Source organism: Canis lupus, chromosome 12 (assembly GCF_048164855.1).
Source record: "Canis lupus baileyi chromosome 12, mCanLup2.hap1, whole genome shotgun sequence".
Taxonomy (NCBI): domain Eukaryota; kingdom Metazoa; phylum Chordata; class Mammalia; order Carnivora; family Canidae; genus Canis; species Canis lupus.
The window spans coordinates 58,812,047-58,837,217 of record NC_132849.1 but is presented as its reverse complement, the minus strand read 5'-3'; the positions used below and the strand labels follow the sequence as shown (position 1 = coordinate 58,837,217).

Sequence of the window (25,171 nt, the reverse complement as noted above, 5' to 3'; positions counted from 1 at the left end):
GAAGACCAGATGCATGTGGTGTCATGCAGTCCATGTTCATGGAGCATTTATAGGTGTCAGGAGCTGAACTAGGTGCTGGGGATTCAGGGACAGAAATTGTGGGTCCCTGTCCCCGAGGAGCTGGTTGTCTTTATTCCGTGGGGCTCAGTTTCTGAGAAGTGTCAATTGCTGTGTCACAAGCAGTGGTTGTGAACAGAATCTCACACAGCTACATGAACACAATAGCTGCCTAATAAGCATTATGGAATGACTGGAGGTTTTACAGTTTATTCCATAGAATGAAAATAGCTTTATTTTCTCCGTTTGTTGTTCCTTGTTTCTTGGCTTTTTAACAGTTTGCTTTGAATAGATGAAGCAACACGTGATTTCAGAAAGAACAACAGGCTAAGGGAATGGGGGCGGAGGGGCCTGCAGTTTTGAACTGAAAAGGAAATCACAAAGATAGCATGTTGGTATTTATCCTTACCCTATGGCCTTGAAAAAAATGACCTAGCTTCCTTCCCAAGCCCAACTTTCCTCTTTGTTATAATATTACCTGCCTTACCTGGAGTCTCAGAATCACCAGCTGTAATGTACATACAAGCGCCTCTTGTTTCAAGTGCCATGTGGATGAAAGAGATTTACTGCTGCCACCCCCATGACCCCTGCTAATATTGTCCTGTCTGTACCTGACCTTCTAGTGAGCTGCCCTCACTGACACTTGACATTTCTTCCAGTCTATTTGAGAAACCCACGCCAGAGAAATGCAGTGGAATTTTTAAAAAAAATTCTTGAAAATTACCTCTTGTCATTATCAAATATTTGTTTTTACATTTCGGACAGGATTATTCATAGTATTAATAGCTAGTCATTACTTGGCTTTATTGACACTTCCAAGTAGGATTCTTCATTTCATCTGGAAAGTTGACCCTTACATCCCATATAGTTGAACATAATTGTGATCGCTCTCGGCAGTTGGAGTGCAGCTGCCGTGAGGACAGTAGTTCCATAGGATTTTACATCTCAAACCTTGGAGGAGAAGTCACTCACTGATCTAGGGCCAGATATGAGGGGCTGTCAGAGCTTGGGTGGCATCCAGCGCTCCTGGCCTTCTCCCCCCACTACACACCTGCCCTCATCCTGCACAATCCAGCGTTCCCTGTTGCTGATAAATGGAAGCCTGGTGCATCCCTGGGCCTTACGGCTTGTAGCAGCAGAACCAGACATGTTGCCCTCTCTTCCCTAGGCTCCTGCAGTGTCCCCAGCTTTCAGGAGGAAGAGAGAGGGTCATCTGTATATTTGCCCTTTCGAGGGGCAGTGAATAAATAAATAACCTTGCACATTAGCTTCAAGGCAGTGAGCACTCTCTGGCCGAGAAACCTGAGCAATCTTGACTTGTACACCTTCTGTCTTTGTCCCTCTCTCGTCTCCTTCCCCCACACCAACAGCAGCATGATGTGCAGTGTCTGTGTTTAGGACTCAGCACCTAGGGGTTCCCCTGGGAACGCGGAGTGCAGCTGGGCCTTGTGTCTCTGTGGTGGGGAAGCTGACAACCGCCCCCCGGGGCCTGGTCCTCCTGCTTCCGGCTTGTCGGGGGAGGGCCACCTCTTCCCCTTAGTGCCCTTCCCTTTCTCTCCCTCTTGTTTTATTAGCCGGGGTTTCCGATGTTCTTTTCTTTGGATGGAGACCAGACAAAGAAAGTAAAACTAATGGTCTGAAGCCCATCCTTGAGGAGAAATGCTCACATCCCCAAATACTGAAACAGTCCTTAATGACCTGCAGAAGCCCTAGAAGGTTCTGAGCTGTCATAGCCAAGAGCCATTCCTGCCTTGTGCTGCAAGTCCTGTCCTCTCCCCCACCCCTGGGGCCAGGGACCCTGACCTGCCTTTGTCACCTCTTCCCCCTACTTCCCGTCTTGCCCCCACCGCCTTGTCTGGCCCCGTGACCTGCCCTTCCTGCCAGCTGGTCATGCTCTCTGGGCTCCTCCTAAGCTGGCCTTTCCTGAATTTCTGTCGCATCTTTTACTCCTGCTTCCTAGGTGAGTGGGTGCTGTTTAAGGACGGTTACTCAGAGGGAGAGAGGAGGAACGAGGATGTGTGCATCTGATGGGCCCTTCTGCTGCTCCCACATTGTCCCCAGGGGCCTGCAGACCACCCCTCTCTGAGGCTGGCCCGCTGGTCACCATGCAGCACCGTTTTGTGGACTCCTGTCCTTCTAGGCAGCAGGATCCAGATTGCATCTGTGTTTTTAGCAGAGGTATATTTTCTTCAAACGAACTCTTCTGATACCTGCCATGTACACTAGCCGGTAGCCCTGCTGTGTTCGAGGCTGGGAGAAGATACTGAACTTCGCGCCTTCTCAGCTATCACACCTGGGCCCCAAAGGATCCTGCATAGTCCTGGGGTCAAGGAGAACAGAGAAGGGGTCCCCAGTTCCAGGTGCAAGGGGAACAGAGGCACCTGGTGTCAACCTGTCCTCTGCTCCCCCACCCTGTAGGCAACTTATAAAGCAAGGCCTCTGGATAGGCTTTACTTTTTCACACCAGTGGGGGCAACCTCCTGTCCAAGCTCTGTCCACCGTCTCGCTACCCTTTGGGCCTAGGGTTAAACACATTTGGGAAAAGTTCAGGGAGGAAGCCCACACAGACTCAGGCTGCTGGTCCAGGGGGTGGTGGGGAGCTAGGTATCCACAATGCAGTCTAGGAGGGGGAGCTGTGGGCTCCCTGTAGGATGGCCCCTTTGACCTTTGGCCCTTACTATATGTGGAAAGGGGTATAACTGGAGGAGAGCTAGAGCAAGACCCAGATCTACAGTGGACCTGTCCTGCCCTAGAGCCAGGCACTAACCAGACGACCTGATTGCTCTGCTGTGCTGTCTGTTGGGGTGACAAGAGGGGAATGTCCTCACATTAACCCAGATGCTTTCCAGTGGCCAGGGCTGTGCTCATACCTAGCACGTGATCTTCACAACAGCCATATCAAATGGATGTTATTTCCCCATTTTAAGGATATGGACCCTGAGGCCCAGGAGATCAGGAACCCGGGTGTGGAGATGTGGGAACTGAAGTCCACTGTCTGTGTGTCTTGAGCCCATGGTCTCTTTACTGCACTGATGGCTTTTATGATGAACCTGGGTGACAAGGATGAAATGGGGTGCAGAGTGTGTTGTCTGCAGACAGGAAAAATGCCTGGCCATTCCCGCTCAGCTTTCCTCATCCCCATCAGCATGGTTCTCGGATTACAGAAACAAAAGGTTAGCTCCTGGAGTTGACAGACTTGCAGCCAGGGAGCCGTGGATGGAGGGAAGGCACCACAAAGTCTGTGTGCCTAAGTAGGGCAAGGGGCACAAGAGATCCAGTGAGCACATCAGCCTCACTTGCGTGCTCTCCCTCCCTTTTTCCAGAAACTATGTCTGCTGCATTTAGAGGCTGGCTTAGTGTGTGACAGGCCACTTGGGGCCTCAACGAGCCTGGTGCTTCCTTCCTTCCTTCTCCCTTCCTCATTCTGGGTCTCCCTCCTCCTCCCTACTTCCCATTCCATCGAGGGGCAGTGGGGCCAGGTCTCTGGGATGGGAAACAGGAACTGAGAAGTGGAAGACCAAGACATGGGGAGACTACGGACACGGTCGTTTAGTCTTCCCCCTTAAAGCCCAAGGAGAGAGGGTGTATCCTGGACACAGACGAATGGTGGCTGACTGCCCAGCTCTACCACCTGCCTTCTGTCCACTCCTCTGGTGCTCTGGCCCACGGGAAGGTGCTAAAACCACAGAAGTGCTCACATCAGGTGGTCTAGGTGGGTTGCCTGCGCTCCAGGTGAACGTCAGGTACAGTCCATTGGGGTGGCGGGAGCGCAGCGGTCCCACGGGCCAGGGCAGTCTCACGCAGTGAACGGAAGTGGGCATCTCTGGCATGGGAGGAGCAGCTCCACGTGGTTTTATCCCTGGACTAGGGAGGGGGCTTAAAGGAAGCCTGGAGGACAGCAGGGGGAGGGGATTGTGTCCCCCCCAACATCAGGAAAAGTCACAGCAGAAGTCCCCAGTGCTCCCTGAGCTCATCCTGGCTCTGGTAGCCAGATGGTTATGAACTGTAGTGGGAGGGTGAGATGGGGACCACATGATTCTGGAAGCTTGCTTCTCAGCTTGCTGGAACTCCGCTAGCCTTTCTTTAGTTCAAAGCCAAATAAACAACTTTGGGTAAGTCCAGCTCTTTGAGTCAGTTGCTTTTACTTTAAATTGGGGAAATTGGTGGTGGTTTCACAAGATGTTGTAAATATTGTGCAAGGTGGTGGATGCTTAAAGTGCTCTGAGGAATGCAAAGTGCTCTGTGATTCTTGGAACTGTAGGTACCTATTTAGACCACTCACCTGCTGCTATCTTTGGAACTGAAAGGCATTTCTCTTAAATGCCAGTGACTTTACCCAAGTAACTTTGTTTCTGGGAACACTCCTAGCACCCAGAGACTGTCCAATGTGATCCCCCCTCCCCTCAGTGTGGCTTGAGGTGGGGGGTGGGCACAGAATGTGGGCTTTGCTGGATTGACACAGGTGGGTCACATAAGTGTGAGAGGGGCCAGCCTGCTTGGAGGTCTGGCTTTGTGAGCGGGGTTCCCAAAGAGTCTGCAGAATCGGGAGCAGGGGACAGGCTGACACCAGGTTCCCATCTGCTTCCCTTTCACCCACTGTGTCTCGTTTGACCTTGTGTGTCCCCCAAAGGGGACAAGTGACCCCCTCCATTAAGTTGGCCCACAGCACCCTACTCTTTCACTTGTCATGTGGCCCTGCCTTTGCTGATGTCTCCCCTTGGGGAGTTAGAAACACATCAGGGAATGCTTTGAAGAATTTAAATGTTGATGGGGGAAAAAACTTATTTTAATGCAAGTGAAAGGCTGGCATGAGCTACAAAGGTATTTTTTTCTTAGTTTTTTCCTTGTTACCATAACCACTATCAGTCCAGAAAATATTTATCCTACCAATTGCAACAGTGCTGGGATGATGATGTTCCTGGCCAGCCCCCTTACTCAGCATAGTGTAGACCTAGCCCCTGGAGACCCAGAAGGCACCTCCTAAAAGCTATTAATTATGGAGTATCTCCAGTGTGCCAGATACTGTGCACATTGATAATCTTATCCTATGGAGCAAGTATTGTTATTCCCCAGTTACAGATGACTAAACCAAGCTCAGGGAGGGGAAGTGATTTTTCTGAGGTCATGGCGCTGATATGGGGAATCTGGTTTAGAACCCTATCTGGTTTAAAAAACCAGTGACTTTTAGCCACTGCATGATTCTACAGGATCCAGCATGGAGGGACTAGAAGTAAGATCACACATTCTACTGGGTTTTCTTTTCAGTGTCTCCCTGGAGGTGACATCGTGGAGTTAGGGGTATGGGGGGTAAAAGGGAATGAGGCGCCTTGAAGGGAATGATGGCTTTTCCCTTCCTGATGTGTGTATCACCCAAAGTCTAGTTGCAGTCATGAGATGTACTTTCTGAAAGAGTGCCGCACGAGGGTGGCAGCCCATTGACGGCAGAGAAGCCGCCGTCGACGGCTCAGTTGGCATGGTAGTGCCAGTGTGCTAGAAGGCATGAGGCTGGGGACAGAGCCCACAGACTGAGTGTGAACCATGGTTTCTGGGCAGACCTCCAGAGCCTCTGGAAGCAAAGTCCTCCCTTGTACTCCTTGTCTGCATGTGGGGCTCAGAGAAAACAGCTCTCTCACATCTCCTTTCTCCTGTTTATGTTACTGCAGTGGAGTTCGTGTGGCTGGATCCTTGTTTCCTGGGGAAATCAGCCTGGCTTGTGATTACATTGTCTTCTGGAACAGGGACAGATGTGGAAGGCTGACCTCATTCCCAACTGAAGGTCACCTTCCCAGCCTCTCCCGCTGCTTCTGTGTCACCGGGCCCCCAGTGCCTGGCCTTGTGCGTGGCCTTACTCCCCACCCCGCCTCCCCACCCTTCAGTGCTGTGCTCGCACCTTCTGGTATGATGTTCCTCATTCCGTCTGTGATTGTTCCCCTGAGATGGCCCTCTTCCTGCTTGCATCTGGGCTCTGTAGTCAATCCAAGGGAGCAGAGCTGAGTGGTGCAGTGTTGATGGTGTCAGGGGGACTTCAGGCCCTTCTCTGGGAATGGGGCACCAGGGCCATAGAGACTAGGAATGCCTTTCTTTGCTACTGGGGTATTGTAGCTGCCTTGCCAAAATTCAACTTTCTCTTTTCAACTCCCCCTAGATCTCCCAGAGGCTCTTTCCCCCAAAGCAGAAATCAGGATGTGAGCATTTTTGTAAAGCTAGAATTCATTGTCCTCTGTTTCTGTTTCTCTGAGAGAGTGATCTAGAAATGCCTGAGTTTTCCTGGCTGATGTCTCCAGTTGGTAGGGTTCACAGGAGTGCCTGTGGTTAGTTGGGTCTTCAAGCTTGACGACCCTCGAGGCTCTCCTTTATTAACATGGCATTTTCACATAGTCCGTGTTCTCCCCCCCGCCCAAATGTTTTCACGTAGTATGATGCAGTCCACTTCAGTCGTGGTAACAACTCTCCAGAATTTGTGTCAGGGTCCTGTAGTTTGGTTATTTTCCTTGGTTGGGTATTTGGGGTGTTGCCTTTTTTTTTTTCTCTCTCTCTCTTTTCAGAGTCCTACTGAGAACATTTTTGTAGAAATAACTTGTGTGGGAAGGAGAGAGGACATGGGGATGTACTTCTACAGTTGGATTGGAACAGAAGAGTAGTAACGGCTTTGGTAAAGCCCTTTGCTGCCTCTGGCAAGCTTACTTTCCAGAAGACCCTAGCAGGAAGCAGTGCCTTCAGCTGCCAACTCAGGGTGCAGCATGGTGACACCAGTTTTGTTTTGTCTTTCTTTTTTTTTTTAAGTTTATTTTTTTAATAATGTTTACACCCACCGTGGGGCTTGAACTCACAACCTGGAGATCAAGAGTCATAAGGTCCACTGACTGGGCCAGCCAAGTGCCCCTGTTTTGTATTTCACACCATCAGCTCTCTCTACCACCTAGTGCCTTATTCTTTTGATTTGTATTTCTTTTCTCTGCCCCAGAACCTTCAGTGATTTTCATGTTTTATGAGTTCTTAGCTTCCTAGGGTCCAACTTCTGATGTTCTCAGCCAGTAAGGTTGGGTTAGTGATACTCCTTTTCATTCCAGAGAGTTGTTTATCTTCCATTGCTTATTGTTAACCATACAAATCACACATAGGTATATCTTTGTAGTAAATATTTCGAACAGTACCAAAAAATGAGTCTTCCTTCATGGTCTTTTCCATCTCCTTATGGAGCCCCGGTGCTGGATTCATGTGTCTTCGGAACTTTTCTTTCTATGTGTATATTTATATATGGAAAGATGCCATTTTGAGTATTTTTCTTTATTGTTTAGTCAGTTTCTTTTGTACATTTTTGTGCTCAAAGTTAAATCCTCAATATCCTGTTCGATCTGAAAGTAACTGTAGAAGGTAATAGCACAGGATATCGAAGTACTTTCTTTGTTAATTTAAAAAATTTCAAGTATAACGTACTCATGTTGACAATAGTTTAAAAGTAGAAAAATTCAAAAAGCCCTCCAACTTTCCCTGAGACAATGAAGATGATTTGTTTCCTCTCTTTATATATACACAGTCAGCTGGTGTGTGTAGTACAACACTTACTTTCCTCTAGTTTATAACAGTTTATTCCTTGGTTACAATTTTGTGTATGCGTGTTCAGTTGGTTCAGTAAGTCATCTTGTACTCTCCTACTTCCCAAGATGATATTTTGAGAAAAGTATGTTGCATTTTGATCTTTGGAAGCTGCCTTATTGTTTTCTGCTCTCCATGTCTCCCAAGTCCTCTATACTCATGTGGGTCAGAATCAACCTCATGCACTCAGGCTGGGTATGCTGGTGCCCCTCTCTCTGAGGTTGGGCCCCCCCTCCCCCACAGCATCTCTTTGGATGCATCTGTTGCAGACTACCTGTGATTGAGGACATGGTCTTCATCTCTCTCCAGCCTACTGACTTAGGTCATCTGCTCTCAGATGCCTTGGAAATGGGACTAGGGGATCTCTAATTTCCCTACACTCATTGTATGTGACCGAAATGCTAAGTTAATATATTACCCCTGTGAGCATAAAGAAGGGTTTAAATTTATTTTTATTCAAATTAGCATATCACACACACAAACACACACTCATTAGGAAATATACTGTAATTTAAAGAATGATTATGAACAAACACTCATCACCTGTCTTTCGTGGTCACAGTCAGCATTTTTTTTTTTAAGATTTTATTTATTCATGCATGAGAGACACACAGAGAGAGGCAGAGACACAGGTAGAGGGAGAAGTAGGCTCTATGCAGGGAGCCCGATGTGGGACTCAGTCCCAGAACTCTGGGATCACAACCTGAGCCAAAGGCAGATGCTCAACCACTGAGCCACCCAGGTGTCCCAACAGTCAGCATTCTAAGAGCACTTGCCTGCCTTTCTGTCAACACCCTCAGAGTAGCCGCCAGGCCGACTGCCAACTCCTCACTTCTATTTGTAGTCTTACTGGCAATATATATATATCCCTAAACATAAACAATATAATCTTAGTTTTTCCTATTTCTTTAAACTTTTATGGTCATATACTGCATGTATACTTCTACAACTTGCTGCTTTTTGCTTAACATTTTTGTGAAATTCCTTTAGGTTCTGAGTGGATAAAGTTTGCCTGTGTCCATGCAACAGTTCATCCATTTTACTGTCAACAGGGATTTGGGTTTGTCCCATTTTCAGCTATTTGGAAGAGTGCCACAAACACCCTTGTCTTCTGGTACAGATGTCTACATACTATGAGTAACTTTAGTTTTATTAGAGAATGCCAAATGTGCCCTTTTAGTGTGTCCTTATGCATACGTGTTTTACACAGCTTGATTTAGCTTGGATATTTATTTGATCATAATTCTTTGTGACACCTGCTATTCTCCAGGCCTCTGCTTTATTCCCAGGAGGAGGTAGATCCATTATTGCTCTGGTTTTAAACTGAGCCTGCAGGCCACAGTGCATTTCTGTGCTTCCCAGAAGGCTTCTGGAAATATTTGACACTGTCATTAATGTTCTGTGTTACTTTAAAAGTAAAGTCCAATGTGTGACGAGGCAAAGCTGCCATCTAAATATTTGTATGGTTCTTTCATGGCAAAGCCATCCTTGGGCAAATCCAACAGATCTGGGTGTTGCTTTGTTTTGTTATTTGGTCTGTGTCTTTTAAAAATGTTATTTCCTCTCAGGTTAGCTTTTCATTAAAGGAGTGAGAGAGAGAGGAGGTGGAACAGGAGAGTGGAGCAGGCCTCCCAGGAGGCCAAATCGGGGGCCATTCTCTCTTCCTCCAGGCAGCATCTTTGGATTCCAAGAATGAAGCCAGCCCCTTCCCACCCTTGGATTGGCTTGAATTGCTGGGGACCAAACTGGTGCTGTGCCAAGAGGAAACTGGGCCAGCTGATAGTGTTAGGGAAACCTCTGTGTGGATCCTTAGGGCCAGGGGTCAGCAGACTTTGTGAAGGGCCAAACAGTGAATATTTAAGGCTTTGTAGGCCTAGGGGCAAAATTGAAGATACTATATCGGTACTAATAAGAGAGAAAATAAATTTCCATAATTTTTTTTAAACAAAGTTCAAAATATAATACTGGAGGACAATTTTTTTGCTAATGTCAGTCTAATCAGAATCAGGGAGTTCTTTCTGGGAAGATTTCTGCATTGTGGTTCAAAGCTAGTATTCCCCTTTGCCTCATTGTTAAATCAGTTTGTAATCTTCATCTGTGCAGATCTTAGCTTGCGGCCACACAAAAACTGGCCTGCCATCAGGTATCCACCTGCTCCAGGCTCAGCTCCTCAGACTGTGAATTTGGCCTCACCATCCAGCATTGGGAGGCACGTGCCTCCATGCCAGAATGGACAGCCCTGTAGGCTCTGGAAACAAAGATGAACTTCAGCCTCCGAAGGGCAACAGGTCACACGGTCACCTCTGTGCTGAGCCCGGGGTGGGGTGGGGAAGAGGAGAGGACTCCCTCCCCGCAGAGGATGCCCGTGGCTTATGGGACTGCCCTACGGGATGGCACACAAGGGATCTGTAGGTACAGAGGAAGAGCATAAAGTGGGTGGCATGTTTAGAAACAGATTGTGTATTTCTGAGCAGCTCCTGAGAAAGGTGGCGAGACATGAGGAACTGGATTTTGTTTTTACAAAATGTTAATTAATTGTATTCTCCATGTTCATTCATGGCTAGTAGTTACTGTATTGGTTCCTTTTCCTGAAGAGGGAAAGAGTAAAGGGCTTTGTGTCCCCTCATGGGAGGGCTTCCCTTTCTCACACTGCAGCCCTCCTGGGAGCCACCACCTGTGACCATGACCATGACTGAGCCGTGGAGACTGCGAGGAGCTGCTTGCAGGAATAAATCAAAACCCGAGCCATTCGTGTAATGGTTCAGGGATCAAAAGAGATGCTTTTGGAGTGGTCAGAAACGATTGTTTATTTTCTTCTGAAATATCTGAGACACATCCCTACTGTCTTGTTTATGTGATAAATTTGCTCTGTGAAACTTGTTTTATAAACTAAAGGTCAGCTGCAGTGTAGGTCCTCAGAACTAATGGGATTTGGCCAGACTAGAGCTGTTGTGCTGTTCCCGCGTAGGCCCGCGTTGGCTATTCAGTCTTTGCCTGTGTTTATAGTTTTTAGACACACGTTCTGGCCAAGGCTACAGCCCTTTTCCCTTCTTCTAAGCGTGGGTAGATTTTGGGAGAGGAGGATATGGGCGAGTGCCCAGTCTGTTTGAAATCTCAGCCTGATTGGTGGACACCTTTGGTTTCTTGAGGCTCTCGAGTTGTGCTATTTATAATTATTTTAGGATTCCAGTGCTGTTTTTATATGTAATTGACGGAAGACTTTTGTAGCATTCATTCTTCATCAATCTGACTTCTCCTGACCAAGTTTAATCTTAATTATCTGCAAGTATGCATCATAATGAAGGGTTTGTTTTTGAGTGGGGAGGTAATTGCTTTTCCCTCTTGCAGTTTTAATTTAAAATTACCTCTACGCTGATCTCACCTTTATTTCCAGGCTCTTCTTAACAGACTGTAGAAAAGCAACAGTTATCGTTTATCCACTCTTTGCTGAGTTCAGGAAACAGCACATCCCCTTTAATAACAGGTAGAAGATTCCATATGGTGGCCTATTTTTACAAGACTTCTATGCAGGAAAAGATCAGGGAGGGGTGTGACACACAGTATAATGTGGGAGGAAATTTGTCAGAGTTCAGTGTTATGAAGCATATTTTGTCTGTGGTCGGCCTTCCACACTGAGATATATGACTACTCCAGTTGCCATTTGTCTCAGCACGATTGAGCAGGGGTGTAGACAGATTACTTTCTTCTCTTTTAGAGTGCCAGAGGCTGGAGAGCTCAAATCCGTGCAGGAGGCAGAGTAGATCTCTCTGACTACTCACAGACTTCTCTGTGAGGTGTGCTGCCCTGTACCCATCCCATGTGTCTTCCCAATCATGGGTCCCAGCTGCGTCCTTCACCTTTAGATATCCTTTCCCTAAGTCCACTTCCTGCCTGCTCAGATGCATTGTTCCTGCTGTGGCCTGAGTGACCTCAAGTGCACTCTCCCTTCTCCCCTGCTGGGAAGCCTTCGCTCAGCCAAACACCCATGGCAGCCTCTTGAGTCCCTGCCTGCCTTTCTGGTCTCAGGCTCACTTAGAACTGCCTGTTGAGTCCTGTTGTATGTCAGCTTTCTGCTGGGTGCCAGGGACACAGTGATGAGCAAGCTCCTGCCCTTACAGACCATTGAGAAAGGTAAAAAGAGACATAAGGTTAATTTTATTAACACTTAACCTATTATGTCCAAAATATTATGTTTAATGTGTGACACTGGCCATATTTCCACGCTTAATAAACATGTGTATCTTGTAGGTACCACATCAAGCAGCACGGGTCTTGAGCGGAGCAGGACAAATAGAAAAGCAGGTCATGGGGGTGCCTGGGGGGGCTCAGTCTGTGAGGTGTCCAACTTCTGCTCAGGTATAATCCTGGGGCCCTGCATCAGGCTCTTGCTCAGTGGAGAGTCTGCTGCTTCCCTTACCTCTCCCCTGGCTTGGGCTCTCTCTCTCAAATAAATAAAATCTTAAAAAAAAGAAAAGAAAAGCAGGTGATGTACGTGATAGGCCTGGACTTCTGTCTTTGTGTTTATTTAAGGGATTATCTTGCTAGATTATGAATTCCATACAGGCATGGGCATTGGCCCTGTTTTGCTCACCCATTTGTGTCTCTAATAGCTCGCTAAGTACTAAGTAAGTAGGTGCTCAGTAAATTTTACCAGACCAACTACCAAGTAAGTATGGGGTGCTACAGGAAATTTTACCAGACCAACTACCAAGTAAGTATGGGGTGCTACAGGAAAAGCCTAGGTGAGTACCTAGCCCATCTGAGAAGGCTTTCAGGAGGAGGACATGTCTCTAAATCAACTTGCAGAGTTGGAGTTGGAGCCAGAGTTGAACTAACGTGTCAAGAGGAGGCAAGAGAGCTTTTGAAGGAGAGAAGAGAGTGCACAGTGCTCAGAAGTAAAGAGGAGGAAGAAGGTTGAGGGGAGCTGCAGGAGTTCTTGTGAGGGAATCGTAGGGCACGGTTGGGGAAGGGGTCAAGAGATGGAGCTGGAAGAGCAGTGGGGGCCAGGTCACAAAGAGGTTTTCGAGCTGCACAGAGTTGATGCCCCATTCTGAGGATGTGCAGAAACAGCACCGGCTTCCTAGGCGGGGCGGGGCCCCTTGAACTTGTGTCCTGCATCTCTCTCCTGTGGGTGATGTTTTCTCTCTTCATACCTCGTAGCCCTTGGAAAGGGCTTCGTGAGAATCTTGGCTGACTTGTGTTTCCAGGTAGGCTGGGCCAGTGTTGGCATCTTCTGCTGTCTGTGGGAAGCTTTAGAAGGAGGAGCGGGTGTAATTACTTGAAGGCAGGTCAGAGATTGTTCTAGCAATTCCGGACCAAACTCTCCAAGCACTGGAGTAGATGCTGATTAGATCATGTATGTTTTTCGGTAATGGCCCTTCACCTGGGGATTGGGACCTTTCAGAGCTTTGATAAGTCATTGAACTTGTGTCTTTGTGAGAGTTGTACTCTCCGACACACTGTCGATAAAGCCTCAGGAGCTGGTGTTTCTGACATAGCCCTGAACAAATCCTGTCTTCTTCTTGTCACTGGCAGAACCCTGCAAGTCATCATATGCCCTGCAGGGTACTGTTTGCTGGGTGGCAGACTGAGAAGTAAAAGTTGGTGAGACTTCCAGAGAAGGAGTTCAACAGTGAGTTTCCTGGGTTATGTTCTGTTTCCACATCCCTTTTCCTATCCCAAGGGAAGGTCAAGAACAGACCAGAGATGACCTAGGAAAAGAAAAGCTAGTTTTCTACAAGAAATTTTGACTCTCTTGTGCCAGTTCTTACCTACCCCTTCCTACAATATGTCAGAAAATAATGCCTTTTTTTTTTAAGTAAGCTCCATGCCCAGCATTAGGGCTTGAACTCAGGACTCTGAGATTCAGAGTTATATGCTCTGCATCTGAGTCTACCAGGTACCCCAATAATGCTTTTTAAAATATAACTTGTCCTGGGTTGCCTGGTGGCTCAGTTAAACATCTGACTCTTGGTTTCAGCTCAGGTCATGATCTTGGGGAAGGAGTAGAGCCCCATGTTGAGCTCCATGCTCTGCCCAGAGTCTGCTCTTGAGATTTTCTCTTTCCCTTTCCCTCTACCTCTCCCCCTGCTTATGCTTGCTCTCTCCCTAAAATAAATAAATGAAACCTTAAAATATCACTTCTCCAGGCACCTGGGTGGCTCAGTCAGTTGAGCATCCACAATTCTTGATATCGGTGCAGGTCATGATCTCAGGGTTATGAGATCAAGCCCTGCACTGGGCTCTGTGCTCAGGGGGTCCTGCTTGAGATTTGTCTCTCCCTCTTCTCTGCCCCTCCCCCTGCTCAATCTCTCTCTCTCTCTCTCTAATAATAAATAGATTAAAAATCTTTTTAAAAATAGTCATTGTTGCTTTAGAATGGGACTTATATTGAAATTGGATTCAAGAGGTGATTCAGGGGTCACCTGGGTTAAGCTCCACTCTGGGCATAGAGCCTGATTAAGGTTTTCTCTCTCCCTCTCCCTTTGACCCTTCCCCCTGCTCCCCATTCGTCTGCTCTTATCTCTCAAAAAAAAAAAAAAGTGATTCAGGAAGGCTGGACATGAAGGACTCTGCTGTTGCTCTGAGGTGGTGTGTTCTATCTGTGATGACAGTCGTTTGCAATTTTTTATGATTACAACTCCTGATAAGTAATAATGATACTATTGAGTGTCACTGTATACCAGATATTGGGCTGGCTGTTTCCCCTATGGTTCTTCAGTTCTTTGCAGTGACCCTGTCATGGGTGTTCTCACTGTCCCAGTTTACAAATGCCCTGTTCTTCCTGTCACAACTGAAAGTGACACATTGCTCTTCTGTAGTGTTTAATTGGCTTAAAGGGAAATTTTACCTTATAACTTTTGTGAAAGCTGAGCTATACTTAAAACTCCTAATTTGATTAGTTGTTGAGCAAATATTACTTGAGCACTTACTATGTGCTAGGCATTATAAGTGCCATATGCTGCTGCTGTGTAATGATTGGTCTGTTAAAGTGTAACACTAAGTGAAGTATAATAAAGGAATATTAAATACTTAAGTGAGTCTAATTAATCATTCAGCCTTGCAGAGTAGGTATTGTCACACCCTGGTTCTGGAAAAGAAACCTAGGCTAGGAGAGGATTTAAGAAGAACATGCCTTCTAACCTGAACAAATTCATGTCTGGGTGTTTGCAAATCCAGTGAGTTTGCCTTCCACCGGACCCTGCTGCTTCTGGGCAGGGAGGTCTTGCCAGGGTGGGGACACACTCATGGTAGATCTGCCTCACCACACCCTTGTCGTTCCTCTCCCTGCTCCCTGTTCTTTGCCTCTCTTGGGAAGGGGCACCTGGCAGGTGGGCACATGTCTGAGCCTTCCTTGTTTGCAGGGAGGACTGAGACCTGGTGGAAGTAGAGTCGGTCTAAGTTAAAACCCTTTTCACTGTAGAAGGTGGACGTCCAATGGGTAGTGTGGGCAGAGGTGGCTCACATGCTTCAAGTGGATGCAGCACCCATGGTTTGGGGATGACTCCATCTTCATGCCATACTGAGTATTTGTCCCAAAGAAACAGCTCCACAGGGGCCTCCAGAGTGGCTGTCACAGGCCATCACCTGGTAGTCATGATCTAAGCTCAAACACCTTGTAAACACCTTGTAATTAATACCACTTCTCTATGTTTTAGGCTTTGGACGTGGACCGGATGGTTCTTTACAAAATGAAGAAATCCGTAAAAGCAATAAATATCTCTGGGCTGGGTGAGTATGCATTCTTTCCTAGAGATTTCTTTGTGCACATCCTTGCATTAGCAATACTGATGCCATAATAGAGATCACCATTAATGAATAACCAGTTAAACCTTTTTTTCTAGGCTTGCAAATTATAAAGTTGAGTTGAATGTTTGGTTTTTAGAAGTGTGTTTTGTTTTGTTCATTGTCTAATTCTGGAATGGCAGTTCATCTGCCACCCCCCTTCCCCACCCTCCTACTATCCCATGCACTGCTTCCTGTTCTCTGAAGTGTAGCTGAGTTTCCCACCACAGCCCTGCATGAACCAGCTTTGTCTAACTGGTCGGCAAGGACACCAGCCTCATTCCTGCCTCTGTTGTTTGGTTTGTGTGTTAATCATGTTAGAATGGCCCTTCCGTTTCTCTCATCCAATGCTTGCCTTTCTTATTTGGAATGACAACATAAAAGCACAGTCAACTATTCAAAGTAATATCTGATCTAGACTAATAAACTTTCCTCTGACTTAAAGATTTCAGGCTGTGCATATGTGACAGGTCTGCCCCCTGCTCAAAACCTTACAGGTGATAGAAAATAATTTTTTAAAGTCATGAAATGACTATGTAGTTTTTCTCAGAAATAAGCTAGTAGCAGCCTTGGAGGTCTAAAGGTTGTAAGAGCTCCCAGAGACCTTGGAACCAGCTGATGGACTGCAGAGAGTAAGTCTGGCTCCTGGGAGAGCACACCACCTGTCGAGTGCGACAGAAACACTCCCTTTGCCCTCAGCTGCTGGCTAGGAGGAGGAGGGGCCCCAAGAGGAGGGCTCTGTGCCTACAGAAGCAGTTAGGCCACTGGATCACCCTTAGGTGTTTCCTTTCATGACAGTAGCAACTGGAGTAGAAGGACAGAGAATGCCATAAGTGGTCAAAAGGAGGGAGGGGTGCGGAACGGTCTGGAATGCCTGTTGTGCCCAACCCTGCCCCCACCCCAGTTCTGCTGTTGTGAGCACCAGCTCCAATAACTGCATTTGCCTCCCCCAGGGAGGGCTCTGCAAACCAAGATTGTGACGAGGCCAGTAGGAAATCTCAGCTACAAATTTGGTATTACATCAGGAATGGCAAATATATTTAGTAACAGATTAACAAAAGATGTGCAAAAACTCTATATTGAAAACTACCAAATGCCACTGTCAGAATTAAAGATAAACGAGGCATATATGATATATGTGGGTTGGAAGACTTGATATAATCACAATGTTTGCTCTCCCCAAATTGATCTTAAGTTGCACCACAATCCTAATCAAAAGTCCTCCAGGAGAAATTGACAGGCTGATTCCAAAATGTATATGGAAACACACAGGACCTGGAATATCCCAAGCAATCTTAGGACAGAAACAGGTTGGAGAACTTAAACCATCTGCCTTCAAGTCTTGTGAGACAGGAGTGGTCTAGACTGTGCTGCCAGCGGGGGCCAACAGGAGATCAGTGGAACAAAAGACAGAGTCTAGATATAGACCCTCACTTAGATGTGTCTGACTGCACAGTTGCCAAGGCAGTCCTGTGGGGAGACGAGGGTGTTTCTAGCACATGGTACTGGAAGAACTGGATCTTTCCATCAGAACAGCCCTCTCTCTCACCCCACACAAACAGTACTTTGAAATGGGTCATAGATTCAAGAGTAAAAACTAAAACTCTAAAGCTTCTTGAAGAACACATAGAAGAACATCTTTACAACATGGGGGCAGCCAAGGCTCCTTAGAAAGGACACAGAGGCAATAGCATAAAAGAAAAAAATTGACAAATCAGACTGCATCAAAATGAGACACTTCTTTGCACTCAAAAATGCTGTTAAGAAGAGCCTAACATTTGATGCCCCCCCCCCAATCAAGACAGTGAAGAGCTTACACTTGAAGAAACGAAATTAATAGGGCAATCAGAACAGGTCTTTAAAATAATAGCATGTGATTAACATCCTTAAAAAAAGCAAGGGAGATATTTAATTACTAGAACTGGAAAAGATACTAGTGAAAAAGAACCAGTAAAAGGTGGGGAAGTAGAAAAATACATAATTGTTGAAATTAAAACTTGCTGAATGGCAGGCTGCACACATAGGAAGAGGGGATTAGTGAGGCCCCGTGTTGCTGGAACATGAGTTAAAGGAATGGACAGCGTAAAATAAAAATCCAGAGCCACAGAAAATAGATTCAGAGGGGTGAGTATTAGCATCCATCCAAAAAGACTTGTAGAAGAGGGAAAAGAAAATGGAAAAGGAGAAAGTTTTTAAAAGATAATAGCTGCCATATTCTCAGAACTAAAGAAAGGTTTAAGGGGCACCTGGGTGGCTCAGTGGTTGAGCGTCCGCCTTCAGCTCAGGGTATGGTCCCCAGGTCCTGGGATCGGGTCCTGCATCGGGCTCCCCGCGGGGAGCCTGCTTTTCCCTCTACCTATGTCTCTGCCTCTCTCTCTCTCTCATATGAATAAATAAATAAAATATTTTTTAAAAAAAAAGAAGAAAGAAAAGTTTAAGATCTCAGGTTGAGGAGCACCTGGGTGGCTCAGTCTGTTGAGCATCTAACTCTTCATTTTGGCTCATGTCATGATCTCAAGGTTGTAGGTTGAGCCCCATGTTGGGCTCTGCGCTGAGTATGGAGCCTGCTTGAGATTCTCTCTCTCTCTCTCTCTCTGCCCCTCCCCCACCTCTTGTATGTGTGTGTGCTCTCACTTGCTCTCTCTCTCTAAAAGAAATAAAATACTATCTCAGATTGAGAGAGTATACTGCATTCTAAGGAAAACATTGTACACACATGTACATGTACATATGCAAAGTGTGTGTGGCGTGTGTGTATTTATGTGTGGGTGGATATGTGTACATGATTCAGAACATATCCTACTATCTTGACCTCAGGGATAAAGAGAAAATTAAAAATTTCTCAGAAGGGGGAAAAACACATATGTAGGAAATGATTGTTTTAGCATTTTTGACTTTATAGTTTTTTTTTCTCTTCAGTTTCCATATTTTGTATGTTGTAATGTATTGATGTCAAATTGATTATACAGGTATTAAGTTGTTTATGGTTAAGTTCCAAATGAATGTGAAAGAAGTTCAGGAAAGGAAAGAGGTGGGAAAGACTCAAGTTGTTCGTGACCAAGCTTGTCTGAACCAAATTTGAAAACTTTTTGGATCTGGAGTTTGTGGTGCTGTTGTACTCTGGAGCAAATCGCTTAGCATGTATTAGCCCTGGGTTCCTTGTATCTGAAATAATCCAGTCAGGTTAGAATGCAGATCAGTGATTCTCAACCAGGATGATTTTGTACCCCCAGTTTGGTTACTAACACTTGAGAGGTATGTGTGCACACATGTGTGGGCGTGTGCACATACTATTGGCACCTTGGTGGTAGAGGCCAGGGATACTGCTAGAGCTCCTACAATGCACAGGAGAGTTCCAACAAAGAATTAGCTGAGCCAAAATGACAGTAGTGCCAAGGTTAAAGCCTTCAACTAGATGCTCTTCAAAGTCCTCTACAGTTTTTTGTTTTGTTTTGTTTTAAAGATGGTATTTATTTATTTGAGAGAGAGCAGGGGGTGAGGGAGAGGGAGAAAGAGATTCTCTAGCAGGTTTCCTGCTGAGCACCAAGCCCAGTGCAGGAATCAATCCCATGATCCCAAGATCATGACCTGAGCTGAAACCAAAAGTTGGATGCCCAACCAACCGAGCCACCCAAGCACCCCCAAAGTCCTCTGCAGTTTTTAAAAAACAAAACAAACCCAGAAACTACCACCATGCTTAGCTTGCAAGTGCATAAACATTGATCGGCTACCTTACAATTACTGATTTTATGAAAGAAGGAAGTACAATTAGTTTTCATTGAGTAACACATAACTAGATGTAAGCATATGTAAGAAATTATTATTTATTTAGAAGGAAAGTTCAAAGAGTATAAAACTCTTCACTTAACTCAGCACTGAACTTTGCTGAAGCAACTGTTTGAATATCCAAAAAAGTTGTCACCTGCCTCCAGCTCTTTTCGGGATAAAGTCAGGGTCGGGTGGTGCAGGGAGGTGTAATGATTGTTTGTATGTTTCTGAACACTTACACAAACCTTGTGCTTTCTGTACATTCTGCTAATCTTTACAGCCAACTGTCCTCATTTTACAAATGAGCCATCTGAGATCAGAGGGCTTACCATGTTCCCAGGATGCTCTGTGGATCTTGGCTTCCTGCTGGCCCTGGGGGCCGTGTTCAGGGGCCCGCTCTGTTTCAAGGCCACAACGTGTCTTCAGTGTGTCTGACTGACTGACTACCTTCGAGATTTCCAGAAATCACTCAAAGATGGATGCTTAATTCTTTTGACAAGCAACAGATTTCAAAAAGTATCTAAAAGGTTTTTTTTTTTTCTTTTTTTAACCGTGTTCACTTGGCTTTTTGAGTTTAGAATTTAAAACTAGTTTAAAAGGGGAATATTTTATATTCTGATGAGGTTCAAGAGTGACTTTGAAGTTGTATGTCAAGAAGGCTGTTCTGATCAGAAATGAAAAGGAAGGATGGTGCTTCTCATGCAGGCATTGGCCATGTGACCACTGCCAGTCCTGAGAAGGACATGTGTGTCCTTGTAGGCTAACCCAGTACCCTGCCACGTGGCTTTAAACAAGCAAGCATAGAGGGAGGAGGTGTAAACACACTGGTGTCAGGAAGCTAGCCTGTACAAATTTAGTAACATTTTGGTCTAATCTGCCTTTCTGACCTATATTGTTGAGCGTGTGCCACAAACCTTCTTCCTTTACCTGCCCCAGAGTCGTTTCCTAAAATACAGCCTAGTGATGTCACTCTTCTCAAAACTTCACAGTGTTTTCTCATTAGTCACTTTGGTGTTCAAAGGTGAGTTCCAGAGCCTGGGAGAGATGGGGAGGGCCTGCGTGGGCTCGAGAATTGTAGGGAAATTGGGGTCAAGCACAGGTGACCCGGTGTCTATTCCTGCAGGACTGGTTGGAGACTTCAACCTGCCCCTGGGGATTATGAAAGGAGCTCTGTCTTAGCCTTTTCCAGATTGATTTGCTTACAAGAGTGCCATCACCTCCCTTCATCAATTCAACATAAGCCTTGGTTGGCTCAGGAAACATGGCAGAACTCCAGAGGCAGCTGAGCCCCTTGTACCCCCTCAGCCCCAGGCTCCCTGTCCAGGGGGCTCTTCCAAGTCTGTGCCCTTCTTGGAAATAATTTGCAGTTCCCCCAGTACATGTCATTCTGTGCTTTCTCCCTCTGCATTTGCTCTTCTGTCTGCCTGCAAGGGCATTTTGCCACTTTATTGGAGGAAACGGAGGCTTAAGGAAGTTGAAAGGCTGGTTCTGGAATTTTTAACATCGCACTTGGAGCACCCAGCCTGTGACTTCCTGAGGCGCCGCACAGCAGGCTGACTGTTAGCCTGCCTTTGGGGGTGGGGGTCTCCTTTTCTGTCATTTTTTTACCCATCTGATAGATGTTGCCAAGTTTGAGTTATCATGAGGCCCTGAGTCTGAATTATTTTAAAGTTGGAATACTGATCCTGAAGCCTTTATTTCAGAGCAATGGTGCCTGCTTCAAAGAAGTCACCTTCTCTGGTGACTTCTAGAGGAAACCCCATACCTTTTCCTGTGATGTCGCTGACGCAATTCACAATATTTTTGTAACTCTTCTCTAGAACTGCTTTTAGTAAGCACATTCTTTTGAATATTGTTGGTAGAGGAGTGTGAGGATAGATGAAATTTTTTCAGAACTAGACATCAGAAATCAGTGGGGCATATTCAGGAAGGGATTAGCTGCGGGTGACCACAGTTGGTCCGGAGCATTGTGGGTGTACACTCATTCTGTCTCTGAGGAGGTTAGTTCCAAGAGGACGCCCATGTGGTTTGATCGTGAGAGTGTTTAATGTCCTAAGGCAACTGCTTGCATAGGAAAAGCACTCATTTCACATATGATTAAAAGAACAGAAAGGATTTAGCATTTATGCCTTATATTGCCACATACCTTTCCTGTCTTGTGTTCCTTTGTTTCTCTGAGATTGGGATTTTTCTGCCCACTTTCCTGATTTGTCATGGATTGGCCCCATCTGATCTTTGACTGATCTCTCGCTGTCTCCAGTGTCTCTCTGCTCCAGGCTGACTGACCTCCCCCTGCTTCATGAGCATGTCACGACAGTATCTGTCCTTGTACACTGTCTGCCATCCAGCCCCACTCCTGGTCTGTCCCCACATGCTCTCCTGTGTCAGGCCCCTGTTAAAGACCTGCCCCTTCCTCACCCACATCCATCAACCCGACACTTGACATGGCATTAACCTTCTTTACTCTCTTATATTTTCTATGGCTACTCTGACAATTTACCACAAACTGAGTGCCTTAAAATGACAAATTTATTTCTTTCCTTTGTGGCCATCACTGAAGCCCCAGTGGCCAAAATGAAATTTAACCCCATTGTGACATCTGATGGGAGCAGAAACCATAAAGGGTATTTCAGTGCATTTTCCCACATTTGCAGGAAGGTTATGTCTTCCCCTCTTTCCAAAATGCTGAGCCAGAAGTATAGTGTTCGAGCCATGCCCATCCGAAAGAATGATAAAGTAGAGGTTGTGTGAGGACGCTCCAAAGGTCAGCAGATTGGCAGAGTAGTCCAGGTTTACAGGAAGACATATGTCATGTGCACTGAGCGGGTACATATGGTGTGAGGTCAAATGGAGCAACTGTCCATGTGGGCGTTCACCCTAATAAGGTGGTGATCCCTAGCCCAAAACTGGACAAAGACCCCAAAAAGATCCTGGGATGTAAAGCCGAATCTCGTCAAGTAGGAAAGGGAAAGAGCAAATATAAGGAAGACACCATTGAGAAGATACAGGAATAAAGTAATCTTATATACAATTTCCAATAAAAACTGTTACAATGAAAAAGAAGCAGACAGATTTATCTCATGGCTCTGGAGACCCCAAGTCCAAGATGGGTCTCGTGGGCTAAAATGATGGTGTTGGCAGATCTCCTTCCCAGAAGTCCAGGGGAGAGCACTTCCTTGCCTTTTCCAGCTGTTAGAGGCCAACTGTGTTCCTTGGTTTATGCCCTTCCATCTTTGAAGCCAGTAATGGCCAGTAGAGTCTTTCTCACACTCTGTTACTGTGACTCTGTCTTGTTCTGCACAGGCTGCTGTAACAAAATACCCAGACCAAGTGGCTTAATGCAGACATTTGTGTCTCATAGTTCTGGAGGCTGGAAGCCCAAGGTCAGAGTGTCAGCATGGCTGGTTGTGATGAAGGCTCTCTCCCTAGCTTGCAGACAGCCGCCTTCTCATCGTGTCCTCACATGGTGGAGAGAGTGGGCTCTTGGCCGTCTTTTCTTGTAAGAGCATTTAGTCCATGCTGAAGAGCCTCACCCTTATGATGTCATCCAAACCTAAGTATCTTCTAGAAGACCTCCCTTCACCACACTGGAGGATGGTGATGGGGGAGGAGGAGCACAACACAGTTTTGTCCATAGGGGATACTGACTCTCCTTCCTCCCTCTTGCACAGGTAAGAACCCTGCGATCACACTGGGCCTGACCCCGGTGATCCAGGATAATCTCCCCATCTCAGATTCAGCTGATGAATAACTTGAATTTCATATGCAACCTCATTTCCCATTTGTCAGGTAGCAGAACATCTTTACAGGGCCCACACATCAGGATGTGCATATCTTTGGGGTGGGAGGGGACATTATTCTGCCTTCCACACCTTACCTCTAAGTTCTGAGTTTTGCAGTTGAATCCATTTTGACTCTTTTACTCAGCCAGGAATGAAAAAGTGAGTACCTAATACACAGGTCCTACTTACTCTTTAAATATTGCTCTTTATTATTCTCTAGCAGGTGTATGTCTGTTGATCTTTGCTCCTTAACTAGATGGCAAGCCCTTGAGGTCAGGGACTAATTCTTGGAGGCAGTGTAGTTCAGGGTAAAGAGCACTTAGGTAGTAGAATGCAAGAAGCCTGGAATAGAAGTTGGTGTGCCACTCAAAAAGCCTGTCACGGGAAAATAATCTTTCTGAGCCTCAGTTTCTTCACACGTGAGATGGGAATATTAATATTTTAAACTGTTGTTAGTGAAGATTAACTGAGATAGTACAGGACAGAAGTGGCAGATGGGGTTCAGGGCTCAGGTGAGCATGGCAGCGGCATGTATGCTTGCTGTGCGTTCCATGCAGTGGCTAGTGCAGAGGCTAGCAGATCCATAGTCGGTGCCCCAGAATTGTCATTCCTGTGTTTCTGCTGCAAGTTCTTAGACTGTCCTCTTCGTGTCGAAGAGAGAAACATAAAACTTTAGGTGTAATTGGTGCACTTGTGGCTGACTCCTCTCTGCTGCTATGTGAGGATTTATATAGATTTATGTAGAAGGGGGATTTGCGGTGCCTTAGAGCTACCAGCTGTGTTTTTACAGCCTGTGAGCTACGGCTGGTTTTTTACCATATTACCAGGTACCTACACAGTAACCTCAATACTGCCTCTTGGCCTGCAGAGCCTTTAATATTTACCCTCTGGGACCCCTGGGTGGCTCAGCGGTTGAGTGCCTGCCTTCGGCTCAGGGCATGATCCCGGGGTCCTGGGATCGAGTCCCACATCAGGCTCCCCACAGCGAGCCTGCTTCTCCCTCTGCCTGTGTGTCTGCCTCTCTCTGGGTTTCTCCTGAATGAATAAATAAAATTTAAATAAGTAAATAACATCTTAAAAAATTAGATTATTCTCTGGCTTTTTTTTTATTTTTAAATTTTTTTAAGGTATTTATTTATTTATTTATTTATTTATTTATTTATTTATTTATGATAGTCACAGAGAGAGAGAGGCAGAGACACAGGCAGAGGGAGAAGCAGGCTCCATGCACTGGGAGCCCAATGTGGATTCGATCCCGGGTCTCCAGGATCGCGCCCTGGGCCAAAGGCAGGCGCCAAACCGCTGCGCCATCCAGGGATCCCTATTCTCTGGCTTTTTAGGAAAAAGTTTGCCAACCTCTGCATGAGGGTAGTGGTTCTAAAATGTCAGAGTGCCCAGAATCCCCTGGAGGTCTTATTAAAACACAGGGTGCTGAGCACCTCCATCTTTATAGAGTTTCTGGTTCAGTAGGTTCAGGAAATTCCCAAGTGACACTGCAGCTGCTCCTGGCCTGTGAGAATACTATTCCACACAGCACATGTGTACACACACACGTGTAACTTGAAACATTGGCTGAAGCCAAAAGGGTATCATGTGTGTCCCCACAGATACAAAACAATAGTTTTCTTACACAATAGCAAGTATATTACATTTGCTCTCATTTTTCAAAGAAGATGACAGTCCATCTAGGTGTGTTTTCTAGAACATCTTAATGCAGGTTTGCAGAAGCCGTCATTATAATGGTTTGTGGAGAGACGGTGTCTACAATAATTTTTTTCGCTTATAATAAGCTGCTATCTGATGTCTTAAAAACATACAGTTTATATTTGTTTTGAAACTTTTATTAGTCTAAAATATCCCAAGCTCTGTCTCAGCCCAAAGATACTCTCTCTCTCCCTGCGCCCCCGCCCTCCCAGAAGTCGAAGCTGACATTTTTTAGCTGTTTGACATATCAGTGGGTGGAAAAACTCATCTTTATCAAAAAGGAAGTAACGGAAGACTTTCATTTTCACTTCTCTAGAATTACTGTATCTTAAAGATTTGGTGCAGCTCTTCTCACTGAGAGAGGGATATCTTCTTTTCTCTGGAGCTGAATGTCCTAGAGTAATTGTCACATCCTTGAAATGAGAAGTATAAAGAAAGAAATGCTAATTTTCCTGTAAGCCCTTACCATCTTCCCCTTA

General features: G+C 45.8%; 1 protein-coding gene and 1 pseudogene across 8 annotated transcripts in view; both read left to right on the top strand.

Annotated features, from left to right (window-relative positions):
* The window catches only part of ASAP2 (ArfGAP with SH3 domain, ankyrin repeat and PH domain 2), a 173,300-nt gene that overhangs the window by 46,155 nt on the left and 101,974 nt on the right, over nt 1-25,171 (top strand). For all 8 annotated transcript variants that reach the window (XM_072771135.1, XM_072771134.1, XM_072771130.1 and 5 more), the window contains exon 2: nt 15,312-15,384. In XM_072771135.1, coding sequence (XP_072627236.1) covers nt 15,312-15,384 — 73 coding nt within the window. The remainder of the gene's footprint in view (nt 1-15,311; nt 15,385-25,171) is intronic.
* LOC140601781 (large ribosomal subunit protein uL24-like) lies at nt 21,781-22,220 on the top strand (annotated as a pseudogene).